This window comes from Theropithecus gelada, chromosome 17, assembly GCF_003255815.1.
Source record: "Theropithecus gelada isolate Dixy chromosome 17, Tgel_1.0, whole genome shotgun sequence".
NCBI lineage: Eukaryota > Metazoa > Chordata > Mammalia > Primates > Cercopithecidae > Theropithecus > Theropithecus gelada.
Window position 1 is genome coordinate 76,090,679 of NC_037685.1, and position 22,580 is coordinate 76,113,258.

Sequence of the window (22,580 nt, forward strand, 5' to 3'; positions counted from 1 at the left end):
AATAACAACCAGTTTAAAACACAGCAAAGCTCAAAAGGAAGAAAGGAAAATCCACACATACTAACAACATTGAGGGAATTCAAAGCCAGACACAGGTTTACACAGCAGGGAACCACAGTCATTTTAGAGAACCCAGTCATAAACCCCAGAGAATCTGGGAACAGGAGCCTTGGCTTCTGGCTCACTCAGCCAGAGGAGATTGAATTGAGCTCCCTACATAAAGCCTGCAGCCTCAAAGTTCTGCTGTGTCTGTAAAAGGAGGACAAGGGGACTAGAGGACTAGAGAAATGTAACCCACTGTTCCTAGGAAGGTGGCAAGGAAATTTGCTTCTGCCTAGAGCCTTGTCATACTATCTGTAACCTACTTCCAGATGGTTCTGAATAAAAGCGCGTGTATGTCTATTTCATGGGGAGAGGGACAGAAAACAAACCAAAAAGAATGAATGTGTTAAAATGACATGTGCCATTCAGTTGGTAAATCTGAGTGAGGACATATTGGTCTTTATTTTACTCATCTTAGCACTTTTTTATAGGTTCAAAATTTTTCGAAATAAAAAATTGGGGAAAAAATTTTCAAAGGAGTAGCATAATTCAGCATTATTCGCCCTTGGAATTTTGTCCTAACCTACCTAGTTAGCAAATGCATAGTTTACATCATTTCCTAGGTGGTACACATTCTACATTCCCTAGCTTCTTTTGGTGGAAGGCGAGGGTCAGGCTGAGAGAGATTACACTGTAGGTCCATGTGTGAAATACTCTCGCTCTGATTGTTTGACTTTTAATTTCCCTTTAATTGAACCTTTTTCAAAAGACCTTTCTTTTTCAGTTTTGACATTTTCGTTTCTCAAAGATAGGCTTCTCTTAGCCTCATTCCCGGCATATACCCCCAAATTAAGACATAATAATACTAATGTTTGACATTTCTTGAGCACTTACCACAAGCCAGACACTGCAACAGCAGTATAAACCTAACTTAATCCAAACAACAATCCAGGGAGGTAGTATATCAACTGAATGCCTTCAGCTACAAATAACAGAAAATCCAACTCAAAATGGAACTTTATCTTAACCTACTTAGTTAGCAAATGGGTTAATTTACTTGGTGATATATGTTCTGTATTCTCAAAATAAGGAAAATATGTTTCATATATAATAAGAGGTCAAGAGGCAAGATGATTCCAAGCTTGATTAATTCATTTGCCTCATGATATCATCCAAGGCTCCAGTTTTTCTACCTTCCTGCTCTATAAGAGAATTAACAGTATGTTAATTCCGCCCTCATCGTACCAAGAAGCCTGCCAAAGTTCTAAGACTTAGGCTGACTGCCTTCATCATACTAAGAAGCCTGCCAAAGTTCTAAGACTTAAAAGCAGCTAGCAGTGTCCAGACACAGAAGAGGAATGGTCCTTTCCCTGTGCCTCTTTTGTAGAGGAAGGAAAACCTCTACCAGTTTCCTATAGACCTTTTGTGTTTATTTCCCAAGAATTGTGTCATGTGTCCATGCCTAAACCAGTCAGCTGAGCAAGAAGAAGAAGACCAAAGTGACTGCTTTGTAATATTTTGTAAACACATCCATACAATAGTTATACTTTTTTTTGTGACTGGCCTAGAATTATCAATATTTTTCCCCAGGTGTTAGAGAAGGTCCCAGTTCCCTGAGAAGGGTGTGGCTTTAAAGAGGATAAACAAAATGCAGGGTTCTCTTGGCAATAGTTATTGGTAGAAGCTGTTATAATTCTCTTGTCAAAGACGAGAAAACCAGGGCTTAGAAAGGTTAGATAACATGCCTGAAGTCACAGGGCTAGTACAATGGCAAATGAGGCCTTCAACAAAATCAGCCCAAAGTATAAATCAATAGGGTACCTAATTTCTATCGTAATTCTGGATAAAATGTGCAACATTTTTTTATTTAAAGAAATAACTCATCCAGGACACCAAAATAATTTAATACCCATAGATAGGAATTGGGCATATTATTCTGTTTCTGATTTTCAGTTTAGTGTGTTTGGCCTAATTTTCTGTTTGCTTCTCCATCTCCGCTTTTATTTACCCCTGAACATAAGTGATACTTATTTCTAAAAATTGCAGGCATCATCCTACCAGGACATGCTGAAATTCCACCTTTATGAAACCAACTCATATTAAGATGGAAGTGAGACTATCATTAGCTTATTCCACTAATACTGTATTGGTGCCATGACTCTTAGAGTTAGTGTTTTGTTCTGTTTTCATGTCTCATAGTTTTAAAATTTCATTATAGCTTTTATATCTGAACATTTTGCGTCACCAAATATTTATATCTGTAGTGGGTTATAAATATGTTTAACATAATGTCTGTAACATCAGAAAGCTTACTATTGTAGATATAAGCTAGAAACACTTAAAGCTAAATCACTAACAGTTGAGATAAAATGATAGAGGGATCACTGTTATATACATAGAAAAAATACTGGCCTTGATCTTGGAATATTTGATTCTTAGATAATAGTTTTATAAAATCAGACAAGTTGTTTATTCTAATTACACTCTAAGCCTAAGTCTCCTACAAAAAAAAAAAAAAAGAAACCAGAAATAGTGCCATTTTACAGTTTTGTTACAAGGATCTAATGAGGTATATGCCAAAATCCATAGTTATTAAGAATGTGTTTGTGTGTGTGTGTGTGTTAGAGTAAGCCACAACACAGTATATAATTGTCTACTTATTGTACTATGTTGAGAAGAGCTCTAAGTCTACATCTATGTCCTTCAGGAAGAGAGTGAGGTCTGTCATGGACACAGGAAGAGAGGTGGGAGGTGGGAGAGAGTCTGCATGCCATGGATTTGTCATCTCTGTGCTAGGCACTTGAGGAAGGTGAGGAAAAAGTCCCCATGGTTCAGTGATGAGCCAGCAATACATTGTTTACTTTTTAATTTTTTATGGATAATAAGTTTCAGTTAAATGCAGGTAATTTAGAATTATTTTTTATACCTGTAGCTCTGCTCTTGGTTTAAAGATAATGTCTTGTTTTAAAAGGAAACAGACAGCAGTGAAGATGAGGATATTATTGGACCAATGCCTGCAAAAGGACCAGTTAACTATAACGTAACGACAGAGTTTGAAAAAAGGGCTGAGAGAATGAAAGAAAAACTGACCAAAGGAGATGATGTAAGTTTTAAAAACACTTTAAGAAATACACTAAATAGATTAAAAATCTAAATTTTAGAAATAAACACTAAACCATTTAACTTTTAATATATTTTGTTTTTAGGTATAACATTTTTGTTTAATTTAGGAGTTAGAACCCAGAAACTCTAAAAGAAAAGTAACAAATTGGATGAAAGTCTTTGTAACGTATGTGACAAACATATGTGACAAAAACATAACTTTAAAACTTCAATTGCATGACATAGTTGCTTGTACATACATATGTACTCATCTTATACACGATACGTACTTTCCATGCTACATTTTTTTTTTTCTGTTAAAGGATTCATCTAAACCCATCGTAAGAGAGTCATGGATGACTGAACTTCCTCCAGAAATGAAAGACTTTGGTCTTGGGCCAAGGACTTTTAAGAGAAGAGCTGATGACACATCTGGAGATCGATCAATCTGGACAGATACTCCAGCTGATAGGGAAAGGAAAGCTAAGGTGAGAGGCTTTGTTTGTTTGTTAATGTATTTCTGTTCATGTTGGCTGGATTTTGAAAAGATACAATGCAAAATTATTTAAGGGTACTATTTTTTAAAATTATGATTCCAAAAGGATAATACAGATTTTCCTCTGGAGCAAGATTATGAGGAAGGAAAGTGACACCAGTTGCTTGCTGTTTACTTACTATTTCCCAATAAACGGTCTCATTTAAACCTCAGGAAAACTCGGAGACACAGGTATAATGACTTTATTTTATAGATGGAGAAACTATCCTCTATGAGGTCAACGTTTCTAGGGTCACAAAGCTAGTAAGTGATGAAAAACAATCTCATTTTAGACCTGGTCAAAAAGACCAGATTCCCTGGTCTTTTTACACCATACTATCTTTATGATCATATATCTTTTAAAATATTTTAGAAAAAAAAAAAAATGCTGCAGATTAACCAAGCAAATTAAATGGTGCCTAGAGGACCTCTCTCAAAATGACCGTATCTCAGGTGCACTACACTTCATGTTACTGTCAAGATAGACAAGAACCACTATCATTAATACATTAAGTTATCCAAAAAATACCAGCTGGCCGCAGTGGCTCATGCCTGTAATCCCAGCACTTTCCGAGGCCAAGGAGGGCGGATCACCTGAAGTCAGGAGTTCGAGACCAGCCTCGTCAACATGGTGAAACCCTGTCTCTACTAAAAATAAAAAAATTAGCCGGGCATGGTGGCATGCACCTATAATCCCAGCTACTTGGGAAGCCGAGGCAGGAGAATCAGTTGAACCCAGTAGGCGGAGGCTGCAGTGAGCCAAGATTGTGCTACTGCACTCCAGCCTGGGCAACAGAGCAAAACTCCATCTCAAAAAAAAAAAAAACCAAAAATCTGTATGCATAAAATACATTATTTTTAATTTTCTCTTCTTGAATCTTTTTCTGTTACAAAATATTTCATTGTATATTAGGAATTAAACCAGTATCCCCAGTACTACTCCTTCAATTTAGTCCATCTGTGGCTTTTGGTTTTTTCTTTTTGTTTTTTTGTTTGTTTCTTTTTTAAGAGACAGGGTGTCTCTGTCACCCAGGTTGGACTGCAGTGGCGCAGTCATAGCTCACTGCAGCCCTGAAACTTCTGGGCTCAGGTGATCCTCCTGCCTCAGCCTCCTGAGGAGCTGGGACTGCAGGCACACAACTAATTTTTTTATTTTTTATTTTTGTAGAGACAAGGCCTTGCTGTGTTGTCCAGGCTAGTCTCAAACTCCTGGGCTCAAGCAATCCTCCCAAAGTGCTGGGATTACAGGCGTGAGCCACTATGCGCAGCCTCTCTCTGAAGGTTTTAATTTCTGTAAGACATCCCATTCAATTCTCAAATGCTTGACTAATTGTCACCTTATGATTATAAATTCATCAGTTCTGACTAAAGCAGTTCCACACTTAGTTCATTCCACTAGCTCTGTTTATATTACTCATCAGTACCTAGAATTACCAGGATTTCTGTTTTCAATCTGGAATGAACTAGCTCTGTTTAAATTACTCATCAGTACCTAGAATTATCAGGATTTCTGTTTTCAATCTGGAATGATCAATTTTCCTGCTCTATCAGGAATTGTATTTGGTTGCAGGTGATAGAAAGAGGCAAGAGCTCCTTAAGGACTTTCCATTTTACTGGAGAATTGCCTGTGAAATAAACAGTGGTACCGTTAAAGTGTGGAGGGCGTGTTGCAGTCTCCACACTTGAGCACCCTGCCTGCATAGTAGGCAACATTATGCATCATTTCTTTTTTGTCCTAAGATTAAAGAGAATCTGACAGTTATAATAGGAAGGTGAGGCGAACCAACACACATAGGGGCAGGAGAGGCAGCAAAGGATGTGGATCCAAGAGAGCCACAAAAACCTTGAAAGGCTGGTGTTGGAATGCCTATTATTTCTTAGCTGGTTTTGAAATAATAATTATTTATTGCAGTTTTTATAATTTAGCCTTTAAGATTGTCTCCAAAAAGACAATTAATTCCCTTGTTTACATGCCTTTTTATTTGTGTCCTTATTTATTTGTTCTTTTTTATATCCTGTTTCTCATTGTAGATGAATAGATGTCTAGCTTACAACCAGATATGTAGGGAGTCTTCCTTGGAGGAAAATATCATGGAATAATGGAACACATGGAAACCAGGCTATATTGTTTGAACTTAAGAGATTTTAATCCCTATGACTGAGTTCTTTAGACCTGGTCATTCTTTTCTGTGCTGAAATGTTTTGTTTAGTATTTACAGTGGACTCATAAAGGGATTATTAATAAGTCTTAAATTTTATATAACACTACATTACAGAATATAGTACCACACACATATATTTATGTCACAAACTATATAGTATCACAGAGCTATTCATTTTCTGTTGTCTTTGATCCTGTGTAAAGTTCATGACTAATTTTTATAACAGATCTTAGCCATATTTCCTTCTTGATAGGTTCCCTCCACTCCATCCTACTTCTTATGTTTGATTTTCTAGCATACCTCTCATACCTCTACTGTTCTCACATTAATTTAGCCAATATGGCCTAAAAGAAGATTGCTCTTGGCCGGGCACGGTGGCTCATACCTGTAATCCCAACACTTTGGGAGGCTGAGGTGGGTGGATCACAAGGTCCGGAGATCAAGACCATCCTGGTTAACCCGGTGAAACCCTGTCTCTACTAAAAATACAAAAAATTAACCAGGCGTGGTGGCAGGCGCCTGTAGTCCCAGCTACTCGGGAGGCTGAGGCAGGAGAATGGCATGAACCCAGGAGGCAGATCTTGCAGTGAGCCAAGATTGTGCCACTGCACTCCAGCCTGGGCGACAGAGTGAGACTCCGTCTAAAAAAAAACAAAAAAAGATTGCTCTTTAGAAAGTATTGAAAGTGTTTTACATACATTAATTGAATGAGATCAGTTATGTCCTCACTTTCCAGTCTTGACAATATCTACTACCTCTTAATATTAAATGGTTAGGTTTTTATCTCCATTGTATCATAACATCACTTTTCTTTTTTTATAAGTAAAACATCTATTTTCTGGGAAAATGTAGAAATGAACTATTTATATGTTTTTAACTTACTTTATTAAATACAGTGTTGTTTTAGTCCATGAGGCCTCCTAAGCAAATAAAAATAAGAATATGCTTAGAGACGAGTGGTTTTCAGTAGTTTTTATATGGGCCTTCCCCATTTCTGCTTGGGAGCATATGCTCTAGAATATTACTGTAACATTTTTTCTAAATAAAATGTGTTAGACTAGACACTTCATGTGTGTGTGTGCGTGCTAATATAAATGATAGTTTTGTTTCAAATTCTAGTTGTTTCTTGCTGATATATATATATATATTTTTTTTCTTCTTCTTTTTTTTTTTTTTTTGAGACAGAATCTTACTCTGTTGCCCAGGCTGGAGTGCAGTGGCACCATCTCAGCTCACTGCAACCTCTGCCTTCCAGGTTCAAGCAATTCTTGTGTCTCAGCCTCTCGAATAGCTGAGACCACAAACACTCGCCACCACGCCCAGCTAATTTTTTGTATTTTAGTAGAGACAGGGGTTTCACCATGTTGCCCAGCGTGGTCTCGAACTCCTGAGCTCAGGCAGTCTGCCTGCCTCTGCCTCCCAAAGTACTAGGAATGCAGGCGTGAGCTACCACGCCCAGCCTCTTGCTGCTATATTTTGTATATTGATCTTGTATCCTGCAACTTTGCTATACTTGCTTAGTAGTTCCAGGAGTTTTTTGGTAAATTCTTTGGAGTTTGCTACACAGTCCACAGTTTGCTACACAGTGCTAGGATCTGTGAATAAACACAATTTTTCTTTTTTTTTTTTTTTTTCAAAATGTACACCTTTTATTTCCTTTTCTTTGTTTTTTGTTTGTTTGTTTGTTTTCCTACAGGGTGATTTTATTATTTTAGAAAACAGTAATGTAAGATATCTTTTTAAGCCTTATTTTCACTTCCACCTCTCACCACTGTTAGTCAAACTCATCCTGAGTTCAATAAATAGATTGAGTGGGGTGGTTTTTTTTTTCCTTGTTTTCAAGAAAATCATAGACTAGAGCAGTAACTGATCCCTTATCAAGTATGTTAATATTTTGATTTTTTTTTTTTTTATGAGACCGAGTCTCACTCTGTCTCCCAGGCTGGAGTGCAGTGGAACGATTTCAGCTCACTGTAACCTCTGCTTCCCAGATTCAAGCGATTCTCCTGCCTCAGCCTCTGGATTAGGTGGGATTACAGGTGCCCACCACCGCACCCAGCTAACTTTTATATTTTTAGTAGAGATGAGGTTTCACCATGTTGCCCAGGCTGGTCTCGAACTCCTCACCTCAGGTGATTCGCCTGCCTCGGCCTCCCAAAGTGCTGGGATTACAGGCGTGAGTCACTACGCCTGGCCAAGTATGTTAATATTTCTAATCAGAAGGGATTTCACAAACCTGGCTTAGTTGTGTCTCTTGTTACTTAATCTAAGTAAAAATAATATTTATTTTTTGTTTTATCCTAATTTTATGATTCAGTAGTGTGTTATCTGTGTTCATTCCTCAGGAAACACAAGAAGCAAGGAAGTCATCCGGTAAGAAAGATGAAGAACATACATTATCAGGAAGAGATAAGAGACTGGCTGAGCAGGTATCTTCATACAATGTAAGTAAGAAAATAAGATATATAGAGCCAGGTGTGATGACTCTTGCCTATAATCCCAGCTACTTGGGAGGCTGAGGCAGGAGGATCACTTGAGGCCAAGAGTTCAAGACCAGCTTGGGCAACATAGCAAGACCTTGTTTCTAAAAACATTTTTTTTTAATGAGCCAACTGAGTTGCGAGGATCACTTGAAAGCCTCCTTGCCTCAAAAAAAAAAAACCAGAAACAAAATATATAGCCCTTTTCCCCCTATCTTTTAGTTCTCTGTTTATTTTTTTCTCTTTTGCTTATTTCTCTTTTATATGTCTACCTCTTTACCATGTACTTTTTATACATCTATCCTGAAATAAACTCTGTTGCATATATATATGTTTTTATAAAATTCTTCTGTGTTTTTCACAGATATTTCCAATTCACATTTTACATATTAAATTAGCAGAAATCTAATTATTAGAGATAGGTAGCACTTGATGAGAGAAAGCAAGACCCCTGCTCACTCATGGAGATCTTCCATTTATAAATGTTTACATTATAAACAGATTTGGAATGTTGGATGTAAATATTTAAATATGGGAGAAAAAATGTTTTTTGAATGTAGTTCAATCTAAATTTATAAACTAAACAGTCAGTATTCATTTGGCATATTATTTTGTTATCTTCTGTCTTAAAAAAAAAAAGGCAAATGTTGGATGGTGCCTGTACAAAAAGAAAAGGAAAATGATAAATGTCCCAGCTCAAAGAATAAATGTAAATTACTGAACCCATTGGTCCCTGAAAGGTGTTTAGGAAAATTATTTTCTGTTCCCAGTGTATTAAAGAAAATTCCATAAGCTCTAAAATATAGTTAGCTTGATTTATTATATATATGTTGACCAGTACCACAGTGAAGCACGCTTAAAACATTTTTGGAAATTGACCAAAAACTTAGCTCACTTGAAGTATTTATGAAAACTGACCAGGTGCTCAGAAGTCAAGTATCAATAAAATCGAAGGAATTACTATCATTCAACCCAAATTATCTGACCACAAAGAATTGAAGTTTGGATTCAGAATAACTTAAAAACCCACTATGGCCAGTTGTAGTGGCTCATGTCTATAATCCCAGCACTTTGGGATGCTGAGGCAGACCGATTGGTTGAGTCAAGCCATGGTTGTGCCACTGCACTCCAATCTGGATGGCAGAGCGAGACCTTGTCTCAAAAAAATAAAAATTTAAAAAAAAACTGGAAATCAGAAAAACTCAACATTTAAACTTTGTATCAGAGAAAAAATGATAATGGAAATTAGAAAAATGTAGACCTGAATGACAAAAATACAACATATCACAATGTGTGGGATGCCATATGAAGTGGTATTTAGAGGGAAAATTTACAGCCATAATGAGTTATGTAAGAAAAGACCAATGACTGAAGATAAATAAGCTAAGCCTTTTTCCAAACTGGCATTTCTTATCAAACTAAACAGACACGTACCCTGCTATTTTCCTCCTGGGTATTTACCTAAGACAAATGAAAACACATCCACACAAAGAGTTGAATGTGTTATTCTTAATAGCCTCAAAAAAATTTATCCAAGAATGTTCATAGACGCTTTGTTCATAATAGTTAAATACTGTAAGCAGCTCAAATGTTGATCAGTAAGAGAAAGAAAACCAAACTGTGGTATAAATGAAACCACTCACCAATAAAAAGGAACACATTACAAATAAATACAACATGCATGAATCTCAAAGTCATACTGAGTGAAAGAAGTCTTACACAAGCAAGTACATACTTCTTGTTATGTTTATATGGAGCTGTACAATAAGCAAAACGCATCTATGGTGGGAAAAAAAATCAGAATGCTAGTAGTTGGAATTGGGGTATGGAATTTGACTAGGAAACAGCGTATGCCTGAAGTGATAGAAAGGTTCCAGATCTTGATTGGATTTTGAGCTATAAAACCCATTGAATATACACTTAATATTTATGTATTTTATATGTATATTCATCTTAAAAATATACATATATATAAACAAATATTGAACTCAAATGCATGCCTAGGTATTTAGGGGGACATGTAGTGATGTTTACAGTTTACTTTAAAATGCATCCAAAAAAATAGGGTTCTAATCTGAACCCTGAAAGCTGAAATTCCAGATACTTTCTATTCAAAGTATTAATATAGTCTTAAGACTAAGCCACTCTAGAAACTGTAGCTTTTGATAAATCGAGCAGTCTTTAAAATACTTTAATGAAGACAAAAACCAATCAAGTAGAAGTTTGGCATTAGTTTTCAAAAGCCGTTACAAACACATCTTATTCAAAAATGAATTGCTGTTGGCCAACCATGGTGGCTCACACATGTAATCCCAGCACTTTGGGGGAGACTGAGACAGGAGGATCTTCTGAGGCCAAGAGATGGGCAGTATAGCAAGACCCCATCTCTACCAAAATAAAAAGGTAAAAAATTAGCCAGGTGTGATGGCACACACTCGAAGTCCCAGCTACTTGGGAGGCTGGAGTTGGAGGATCACTTGAGCCTAGGAGTTTGAGGTTACAGTGAGCTATGACCACACCACTGCACTCCACTGCAGGGTCTACACAGAGCAAGACCCTGTCTCTAAAAAAAAATTTTTTTAATAAATAAAAAATGCTGTAAATATTGTATATTGTTAGAAAATGCAAACATTTATGTTAAATGATTAAATGTGGTAAGTCAGCAAGTTAGTCATTTAGCAGATTAATCTCTTACATCAATCGGCTTTCAGCTTTTGATTTTCAGTGAATTGACTGCTTCTAGGTGTTATTTATTATTTTATTATATTTTGGCTCTAGTTTGGTCCTGTGTGTCACAATGTGCAAATTATCCTAAATCAGACCAACAGTAGTACACCTGAAACAACTGATATAAAAGTTTATTTCTTTTATCATCATGAGTTTGAGCACTTGAATTGTTTGGATTGATTGTATAATAATAGTCCAGTGATTTAATGTATTCCTCTGTCTCTATTGATGGTTCATTTGCTAATATAAGGAATAATCAGTACCTTGAAACCTGACATCTTTATTTCTCCATTTTTGTTTGCTTTTTGTTACCTTACATACAGTTTTGCTCATTGTTATAAATCATTTTCCTCAGTAGCGGCTTTAGGTAAAGTAGTTAGATCCCTACAACTCCATTCTTTCTCACATCTCCACACATCTGCTCAAACTTTGTTCTCAATTTTCTCCAGGTCTTTGTTATATATTTAGGCCTTCCCCTTCCAACTCTTGTTAGCCTGTCAACCTTCATCATTACCACCTCACTAAGGAATTATTATCTCATTAGCAAGGAAAGATGTGAAAGCAAGGAAGGAAGGAGAAATGTGGAGAAATGGAGCTGAAAGATCAAGTTTTGATAGTGTAGCTTTTTTACATTTATACATACATATAATGCTACATATATGGTTTTCCATCCTAAAATTCACCTTACTACACTCCTTTGTATTGGCATCCTATCTCCTATTAATACCAAACTACTAGAAAGAATGATCCAAAAGTGAGTTCCACATCCCATGGATCACCTCTATCAGAACTTGGGCAGTAAAAGCGAGGTTTCTGAGACCCACAGTTGGCAGTTTTGATTCACTAAATCTATGATAGGACAGGCAATCTATATTTCTTTTCAACCCGTCAGTGCTGGAGACCAGCAATCTTCAAGTGTTTTTGCTTGGTATCCCCTAAAACTCTGTGAGTGTGTGTGTGTGTGTGTGTGTGTGTGTGTGTGTGTGTGTGTTTTGAGACTGAGTCTCGCTCTGCTCCATTGCCCTGGCATATGTGTGTGTGTGTGTGTGTGTGTGTTTGTGTGTGTGTGTTTTGAGACTGAGTCTCGCTCTGCTCCATTGCCCTGGCTGGAGTGCAGTGGCGCGATCTCGGCTTACTGCAATCTCCACCTCCTGGGTTTAAGTGATTCTCTTGCCTCAGACTCCCAAATAGTTGGGACTACAGGCACATACCACCATACTGGCTAATTTTTGTATTTTTAGTAGAGACAGGGTTTCACTATGTTGGCTAGGCTGATCTTGAACTCCTGACCTCAGGTCATCTGCCTGCCTTGGCCTTCCAAAGTGCTGGGATTACAGGTGTGAACCACCACACCTGGCCCTAAAACTGTGTATTTTTTAATTTGACATCTAACATTTTTCATGATAAGGGCCAGGCATGGTGGATTATGCCTGTAATCCCAGCACTTTGGGAGGCCGAGGCAGGCAGATCATGAGTTCAAGAGTTCAAGACCAGCCTGACCAACATGGTGGAACCTCCCCTCTCTACTAAACATACAAAAATTAGCTGGGTATGGTGGCGGGCACCTGTAATCCCAGCTACTCAGGAGGCTAAGGCAGGAGAATCACTTGAACTCAGGAGGCAGAGGTTGCAGTGAGCCGAGATCCCACCATTGCCCTCCAGCCTGGAGACACAGCAAGACTCTGTAAAAAGTAAAATGTAAATTTAATTTATTCTTTTAATGAAAGACTTTTTTTCTGGTTAGTTCCTGGTCTTTGGATGAATGTTACTTATTGCCAGAATAAGACAGATTTCATACAATGTATACTACTTGGTTGACTGGTACACTGAAACTTCAGACTTCACCATTGTACAATTCATCCATGTAATCAAAAACCACTTGTACCCCTAAAGCTATTGAAATAAAAATAGAAACAAAAAAAATTAAGACAGATTTTACCATCAATTGTATTTTTTTATACTTCTAAGAGTTAAGAAACCAGGTTTTTATAAAGAAGTGAATGAGAATGAACCTATTTTGTTATAGCGATGTCATTCAGTTCTTTGAACAATTTGAGTTATTCTCTTAAACCTCATATTGATCTACTTACAAAAACTATTATTAATAGTCTCTTAACTGTCAAGTCATTAGGATCTCCTTTGATTTTTTTTCCACATTAATCCTATTAATAAGTTTTCTCATTCTTTCCAAGTCTGTATAATGAGAATAACAACATTTAATTTACAAATACATTGTGAGGATATAGTAAATGCTCAATAAATCTAACATTTAGCATTGATTTATTGTTTCTTATATAGCCAACACTGTACTAAATCCTTTGTATTCATTAGATCATTTAATTCCTCCCTTCTTCCTTCAAATATTTAGAAATTATCATTATGACTACTACCATTTTACAGCTGGGGAAATGAGACTTAAATTACTTGCCCATTGTTACCAGTGTTGAAAGCAGCAGGACCATCATTACAATGCAGATTTTTCTGAATTTGGAACTTAAGTTTATTTCTCCATGCTCCATGTATTGATTACCTTTTTTTTTTTTTTTTTAAAGACAGAGTTTTGCTCTTGTTGCCCAGGCTGGAGTGCAATGGCATGCTCTTGGCTTACCGCAACCTACACCTCCCGGGTTCAAGCAATTCTCCTGCCTCAGCCTCCGAGTAGCTGGGTTTACAGGCATGCACCACCATACCCGGCTAATTTTGTATTTTTAGTAGAGACAAGGTTTCTCCATGTTGGTCAGACTGGTCTTGAACTCCCGACCTCAGGTGATCCACCCACCTTGGCCTCCCAAAGTGCTGGGATTACAGGCGTGAGCCACCACGCCCAACCTTGATTACCTATTTTTTCTTAGCAATATTTGATGATTTTTTTTTTAACCTCCTTCAATTTTGTTGAACATAAAGAACTGGAAAGCACTTGATTTGCTAATCAGTTTGTTTCTAAAGACTTTATCAATATTTATAAAATAATTAAGAGTACTTTGCTTAGCCCAGTATATTGAGCAGAAACGGGAAAATGCAAATGGTGTCAATTTAAATACATATTTACTAATTTATCTTTTGTACATTCTACTAAAACCTTATGGCTCCAGATTGAGTTCAGTTAATTTACGAAACATGTCTGTCACATAATCTAATTGACAAAGTCATTTCTGGTTGTCAGATCAGCCAGACCAGACTTTCTGATTCACTTTTTCCATTCAAATAAATGTGTTAGGACCATTCATGTGATACTTTGAATTCTGATCTAGGTGCCATTTTACCTTCTGGATAAAATAAGATACTGTCACTTTCAGCATTTTTTACTAGTGCCTTGTTATTTTGCTTTTACTGAGCTTTCTTCACTCCTTTCCCCTCAAGTACATTCTTTGGCAGTAGGAAGGGCCTGGAAAAGGGATGGTTGTTAAGCAAAAATTGTCTTTTCTTCCATTATCCACTCTTCAATATATCTGAATTCAGAACATTTCAATAAAAGGTAAAAAAACCATTTCTAAAGGACCCTACGCTCTTAGGAGAAATGTGTTTCAGACACAGAAGGACACAGAGCCCTCCTGTGTTTACAGTTTCTTGATTAAAGGAAGTTTCAATCATACCGGTATTTTAGATTTTTGTCTCATAACCTGAAGACTTTTGCTTTCCTAAATAATATTCTATAGTCTCCTTTGTTAAATGAGAAAGGGCTATAATGAAAGGGATGGCATCTTCACAAGAGGTAGTCTAGACCAAATCAGTTGTAAGAAAGACTATACGAAGAAGTAGAGAACCATGGAAAAATAACCTTAAAATTACCCAAGCCTTCATACTACATGGACTCTACTCTGTGTAGCCCCCAGGGATACATATACCCCAGTTTGAAGGCTGCTGGTCTGTACTACCAGCATCTCCTTTTCCATCTCCCTCCCTGCTCCTTCCATCCAGGACTGTTCTGTCCTTTACCTTAGTCAATACTCAAAGGTCTGTAATCAATCCCTAGTTTATTAAATCAATTGTTTTTGCTGAGACCTTGTCTTACTAGATACATCTGAAAATGTGAACACCTACCCTAGCTAAGAAGAAAAAAAAAAAAAATGAGGGAATTAAGGGAAAAAGAGAAAGAAAACTGAAAGGAACAAAAATTATCTTAGGTTATGGAACATGCCAACATATGCTGCACAGGCCTTGAATTTTGCCACATCCGTGCTCTTACTTTTCTTTTACCTTTGTTTTTGCTTCAGCCTGACAGTGCCTTCCCTTCCTGTTCATCCATTTAGCCTTCAAAGACCAGCACATCTATGAAGTGACAATATGATTGCTCTTTCTTTCACACCCCTGTTCTTGGTTTGTACTCTGATGTTTAGTATTTAAATAACCATGATGCTTTTCATTGCATATTTTCTTTATAAATGCTGTCTTGGATTTGGGGAAAAAAAAAAAACAACTATTGGGGTTTGTAAATAACCCTCCTTAATGTGCACCATTACTATCTAATTATGCCATTTCATGATCATATTCTGTCAATAATCTATACAAACTATAGTTTTTATTTCTGCTCTCCTGCTCTCTCCAGGAATCAAAAAGATCAGAATCTCTTATGGACATACATCATAAAAAGTTAAAGAGTAAGGCGGCTGAAGACAAAAATAAGCCTCAAGAGAGAATACCATTTGACCGTGATAAGGATCTCAAGGTTAATCGGTTTGATGAAGCTCAGAAAAAGGCCCTGATAAAAAAATCTAGAGAACTAAACACCAGATTTTCACATGGCAAAGGCAATATGTTTTTATAAGTAAGTATATTTCAGTGAGGTATATTTTAATACTGATCAATGTGAACTTTTACAAATACTCTATTGTCTTTAATATTGTGCTCAAATCTATTTCCTTTTATAATAGATTAAAAATTATATATTTTTGTAAGTAAACAGTGATTTTTGAAAAGTCAGCCTTGTGGGATGAAAAATATGGCTTACTGGAAAAATAGCCTTTCCTTCATAATAACCTAATAGGGCATTGCTATTAAAAATGTCAAAATAAAAATTCAGCGTATGAGAAATAGCAAAGGAAGGTGTGGTCTGATACTTGAGTAAATATGCACACTTTATTAAAGATGAAGAAAGGCTTGCTGGTAGTCTGTATGTTAAACAAAATCCCAACTAGGAAATGTTTGTTGCTTAGAAAGGTCCCCTATAAGTTAAGGTTCAAAACTATTCCAATATTCATCCGTAGCCCAATCTGACAAGGGTTCAGAATGGTGATTAAGAAATTACATAAAGCTGGCTGCAGTGGCTGACGCCTGTAATCCCAACACTTTGGGAGGCCAGTGTGGGAGGATCACTTGAGCCCAGTAGTTTGAGACCAGCCTGCTTAAGATGGTGAGACCCCATATCTACAAAAAACTAGCCAGGTGCAGTGGAGCACACCTACAGTCCCAGCTACTCAGCAGCCTAAGGCAGGAGGATCCCTTGAGCTCAGGAATTCGAGGCAGCAGTGAGTTGTGATTGTGCCATTGCACTCCAGCCTGGGCAACAAAGTGAGACCTCGTCTCTTTAGAAAAAAAAAAGAGGCCAGTGGCTCACACCTGTAATCCTAGCACTTTGGGAGGCTGAGGTGGGTGGATCACCTGAGGTCGGGAGTTCGAGACCAGCCTGAACAACATGGTGAAATCCCATCTCTAATAAAAATATATTAAAAAGAAAAAAATTACCCAGGTGTGGTGGCACGCACCTGCAATCCCAGCTACTTGGGAGTCTGAGGCAGAAGAATTGCTTGAACCTGGGAGGCGGAGGTTACAGTGAGCCGAGATCGTGCCACTGCACTCTAGCCTGGGTGACAGGAGCAAGAGACTCCGTCTCAAAAATGAAAGAAAAAGAGAAAAAGAAAAGAAATTACATAAAAGCTGAGGTTGCTTTTTCAAATCTTTACGATTTTTAATTGTATGAAACCTATATCAATATTCAAATGTGATTTTTGAGGGAAATATAGTTAAATTTATAAATATTTTCCAACTTACTGAGTTTTCTTATTCTTACCTCAGGGGGATTTCCCTGTGCAATGAAGAAAAGTTGAAGAATACTCTTTGTCCATCTTTATTTCTTTGTTTTTGTCTTCTTAAGATTAGAGATTATTTTAATCTTAAAAAACATACAGATTTACCTTGTTCTTTGTGTCCTTTTAAGGTCATGTGGAAACTTAAAACGAATGTTTCTTATATAGAACAGGATATTCTATGTGCCTTTAGCTTCTGTGGAAGTATGGGGAATTATGGGCTTTTCTTCAAATAATTATTTTAAGAGGCTTCCATTCCCCCTGATTTTTGTGGTGTCTCACAAGTACCCTCTAAGGTGTGGTCAGGACTGACTGCCAAATCTCTACCACAGCCTGGACCTCCTCGTGAAATACACCTAACCTGCCCTGGAGTCAGTGTGTCAAGTCCTTCCTGTAAATCCGTGACTTTGAAATGTGTTGTTATTTCCCTTTAAACTGCAGCCAGTGAATACAAATTTACTTGAAAATAGAGGGTATGGGTTTTGCCTGTTTTGTAATCAGTTTTCTTGTTTTAGTACTCAGGGCTTTTTATTTGTTGTTTAATTTTTTTAATTGTTTTTAAGTCAGAAAGATCTCTGGGTTATCTCATGTGCTAAGGGAAAACTATTTTGGTTTTTCCAACTTTAATAGTTAGTATTTCTAGGGGAGGCAATCAGGACAAGATATGCCATTAACTGTTGGCAGTGTGAAATCTGTAAGACTCAACCTCTATGATCTCAACCAAAGCTTTCTGAGTCCTGGAACTTTGCTTTGGGACAATCTGACTTTACTCGTTTATATACTGTACTTAACAGTTTGTAGCTAATATATGGGGTCATAACCTTTTTTTTAAGCTAATTTACGGGGGTCATATCAATCGTGAATAGCCTTTTAAAAAAATTAATAATTCCTAAATACAAAAATGGAAATGGAAAATTTATAATCATAACCCTCCTAATTGGGAGTATTATAAGTTTGTAATGCTTTAAGCACTGCCTCTTACGATGGTAAATTTATAAGATGATAAATTTTATTTAAACTATTAAACTATTGTTAAATAAATGGCAATTCTATAAGTTATATTTTCTTGCAGATTAATCCCAATTGTTCCACTAGTATTCTAGTTTTGATGAGACACAAATTTTTATTGTTGTTTATTTTTGTTTTTTTGAGAGACAGAATCTTGCTCTGTCACCCAGGCTAGAGTAGAGTGCTGTGATCTCGGCTCACTACAACCTCCACCTCCTGGGTTCAAGCAATTCTCCTGCCTCAGTGTCCCAAGTAGCTGGGACTACAGGCATGCGCCACCACACTCAGCTAATTTTTGTATTTTTTAGTAGAGATGGAGTTTCACTGTATATTGTTCCAGGCTGGTCTCGAACTCCAGACCTCAGGTGATCCACCTGCCTCGGCCTCCCAAAGTGCTAGGATTACAGGCATGAGCCACTACACCCGGCCGAGACACAAATTTTTAATGGAAAAAGATTCTGATTCCTAGTTCCTGTAAGCTTTATGAAAACTGAGTAAACTATTTATGTGATGGTACAAATTATTCTTCCTCTAATAATAACAGTACAATATAGTTTTTCCATGGCATCAGTGTAAACCATAGCAAACTAAAGGAGCGTTGCTATTAAAAAGATGAATTAGCTGGGCACGGTGGCTCACACCTATAATCTCAGCACTTTGGGAGGCCGAGGTGGGTGGATCACCTGAGGTCAGGAGTTCGAGACCAGCCTGACCAACATGGTGAAATCCCATCTCTACTAAAAATATAAAAATTAGTCGGGTGTGGTGGCGGTCGCCTGTAATCCCAGCTACTCGGGAGGCTAAAGCAGGAGAATCACTTGAACCTGGGAGGCAGAGGTTGTAGTGAGCCAAGATCGCACCACTGCACTCCAGCCTGGGCAACAAGAGCGAAGCTCCATCTCTAAATAAATAAATAAATAAATAAATAAATAAATAAATAGATGAATTATTCTCCTAAGCAAATTGAAAAACTTTCTTACGTACTCAAAATTGAACAGAGCTACCTTTTGACTAAAAATGTCATTTTTAATGAGCAGTATTTTCTGAACACAAAATTTTGTACAAGAGTATCTCCATCGCATTAATATTATTTGTTATAATTTTTTCCCAATGAAAGGAAAAACTATTTTCTAGCTCCTCTTCGTTATGTAAATTCTTAACATATTTTTGAGAAATTTGTATTTTTTAAAGTAAAACTGTTATCTTTGGATACTTACTTTTCTTTGTTTTTCTCATTTAAAGAGAATAGGGATATTTCTGTATTATATATTTACTGTTTCATCCCTCAACTTTGGAGTGACCATGACCTTGGCATAAAGGAGAGAAACCTCTGCTTTCCGCCTAATGCTTCCAGAAGTTACTACCTTACTGGCTTTGGAGTTAATGCTCTTTTGTGCCAACCTGAGGATAATTTTGACAAAATGTAAGGCCAGTTTCAGAGGTTGTTTTGCCCCACAGAGAGACTAATCCCAATACAAGAATATTGAAGGACAAAGTAGTTATTGCACAGGATGGTAGGTGTTCTTTATTTCATCCCCTCCCCACTTCCGAAGCTGCAAAAGACCTAATTGAATCAAGTCTCCTTTCCATCTGGCAGAAGACATTTTAATAAGGACTTTTTAATTTCCTACATTTTTTGGCCAAGTATCATAGGAATGTGACCTCTTTTGAAATTTAAAAATGAAGAAGAAAAAAGAGCAACACTAAGTTCATATAATGGAGCAGATACTTTTAATGTTCGTACCATTGAAGGTGCCATTTAAGTTTATTATACTTGAAATTATATGATTTTGTCCAGCTCTCTAAATTGTCATCTCCAATAGGTTTAGATGCTTCAAATAGTAACCACATTACTGGTAAGTAAATAGTGGGGTTATTTGGTTTAGCAGGTGGGGAAGTAAGGAGGGATATAACAAAACACGACAGATGGTGGGTACACCCCTAGTAAGACCGCCTTACCAGATAAATGAAATCCTTTTTGTATTGGGCACAACATAGTAAATTAAGTCTTGCTCTAAAAAAAAAAAAAAAGAAAAGAAAAAAAAAAAGAAAAGAAAAGCCCTGATCTAAGAGTTTTTAATCTTGTTTAGATGTAGCAACCACTTGACATTTAATTTATCATTTTAACATCGAATGATTCTTTGTTTTGTTTTTTGTTTTTGCGATGGAGTCTCACTCTTGTTGCCTAGGCTGGAGTGCAATGGCGTGATCTCGGCTCACTGCAACCTCCACCTCCCAGGTTCAAGCGATTCTTCTGCCTCAGCCTCCCGAGTAGCTGGGACTAGAGGCGCCCACCACCGCGCCTGGCTAATTTTTGTATTTTTAGTAGAGACGGGGTTTCACCATGTTAGTCAGACTGGTCTCAAACTCCTGACCTCAGGTGATCTGCCCACCTTGGCCTCCCAAAGTGCTGGGATTACAGGTGTGAGCCACCACGCCTGGCCTGAATGATTCTTTGAATTAACAATTTATTTAGAAGTGAAGTTGAGGTTGGCCAGGTGCTGTGGCTCACGCCTGTAATTCTAGCACTTTGGGAGGCCAAGGCAGGCGGATTGCCTGAGCTCAGGAGTTCGAGACCAGCCTGGGCAACACGGTGAAACCCTGTCTCTACTAAAATATAAAAAATTAGCCGGGCGTGGTGGCGGCGTGTGCCTGTAGTCCCAGCTACTCGGGAGGCTGAGGCAGTGGAATTGCTTGAACCCGGGAGGCAGAGGTTGCAGTGAGCCGAGATCGTGCCACTGCACTCCAACCTGGGCAACAGAGCGAGACTCCATCTCCAAAAAAAAAAAGAAGTGATTTGCATGGTACCAAGGCTTACATGCTTTAGAATAGATCAATGGTTATTATATAAATAATTTTATCCTAAAACATTATGGCATTTTTTGTTTCTTATTGAGGGTAGATAATGTTAATATTAAACTACTAATAGGAGGCCCTTATCACTTCTCTTTTCATTTTTTCCATGCAGTGATAGGTATTATTAGAAAAAGTTATTTGTTGAGTTACAACTAAGAGGAAGAAGTAACATGATGGAAAGTGGTTGGAGATAGCACCCAATTAACATCGACAGCCAAGTCTTCTGTTTCAGAATATTGATTTATTTTGCTTTAGTTTTTGATGCCATTGTGAGATTTAAGTCTTCAGTTTCAAAAGCTCATGCTACTTAGGAGAGGTGATTTTTGCAGCTTAAAAAATTGCATGTGACTGCAGTATGTACACAGTTAAAAAGCTGTTCACTGCCCCTTTCAACCTTTTCATTTTGAGCTTTACTAAGAGAATGTTTTTAGGAACAGAATTCCTGAATGTAATTTTTTACGTATAAATAAAGTTTTATCTATATCTGAGAAGTTGTAGTTTTTATTTTTGTTTTGTTTTAACATTATTAGCTTTTCTGAAGCAGGCAGTATTGGTAAAGATAATATTCTGCAAAGGTTTATTCCGGCCATCCAGATCATTGTAAGCTATTGTAAACAACAACAACAACAACTTTAACTCTAGACAATTCGTTTGCCAGGTTTTCATTATCCTAAGGTAACTATACAGATATTGTCTGTTTATTTAGAAACACGAGACAGACAAACTGGAAATGCTCTTGAGAGCACTGTGGCACTGGGTTATAACCAAGATTCCATTGTTCTTCCTATCACAGGACCTGTAACAGTGAGTAGGCTTTTCTGGATTGTTTGAGTATGAGTTTCTTTGGTTTGGTTTGGTCTCTCTACCTCCCAAATTGAAAGTGACCAAAAGAGATGCTTTGCAACATAAAAACTAAGCATTGAATGATAGGAATCTGAACATGTAGGGTCAAAAAGAGAACCTTTGCTTTCTCAGATCATTTCCCGATAATAAGTATTTCTTGAGGAGCTTATATGTTTGTTCATTTATTCAATAAACATTTATTAAATGCCTCAGTGCATGCTAGGTGCTAAGGACACGATGGTGAACCAGGCAGGCATAATCTTCCTGCCTGGGAGAAGATTCTGTGCTGGTCACTTACAGGGTATTCACAGATAAGTAAAGCAGATTCGTTGATTTGTGATTTTATATTCTAGTGGGAGAGCAGAAAAAGATCTGAGTAAAAAAGATCAAGTAATTGCACATTGTTGATAGTTGTTAGAAAACAGGGTAGTGAGAGACTAGAACAAGTAGTTGAGGATGGGCATTCTGTCCAATCAGGGTGAGAAGAAGTCTCTGAAGATGTGTCATTTAAGCTGAAACCTAAAAAAATGAAAAGCTAGCAGTGTGAAAAGTGACTGATCACATATGCAAATGCCCTGAAGCTTTAGTTCTTTGGTGTTTGAAGAACTGCACCAGTGTGGTAGGTATATTGTGAGAAATATGATGGCTCAGGGTTGGGTCTTCATAGTATCTAGTGATACTATGAAGCCTATATAGGAGCATGTAACCCAGTCCTGGGAGGTGAAAGGAAGCTTCCTAATGGAGAATACTTTTTTTTTTTTTTTTGAGACAGAGTCTCGCTCTGTCGCCCAGACTGGAGTGT

General features: G+C 37.3%; 1 protein-coding gene across 2 annotated transcripts in view; it reads left to right on the top strand.

The window, feature by feature from the left end:
* The window catches only part of GPALPP1 (GPALPP motifs containing 1), a 45,550-nt gene extending 24,124 nt beyond the window's left edge, over nt 1–21,426 (top strand). Inside the window, exons 5-9 of one of the 2 annotated variants that reach the window (XM_025364570.1) lie at nt 3,014–3,145; nt 3,468–3,632; nt 8,187–8,285; nt 15,595–15,813; nt 21,048–21,426. In XM_025364570.1, the coding sequence (XP_025220355.1) occupies nt 3,014–3,145; nt 3,468–3,632; nt 8,187–8,285; nt 15,595–15,813 (615 nt within the window). In that variant the 3' untranslated portion in view covers nt 21,048–21,426. Of the gene's footprint in view, nt 1–3,013; nt 3,146–3,467; nt 3,633–8,186; nt 8,286–15,594; nt 15,814–17,060; nt 18,131–21,047 lie in introns of those variants that run through there. The other variant, XM_025364569.1, reaches the window with a different exon arrangement.
* The last annotated feature ends 1,154 nt before the right edge of the window (nt 21,427–22,580 follow it).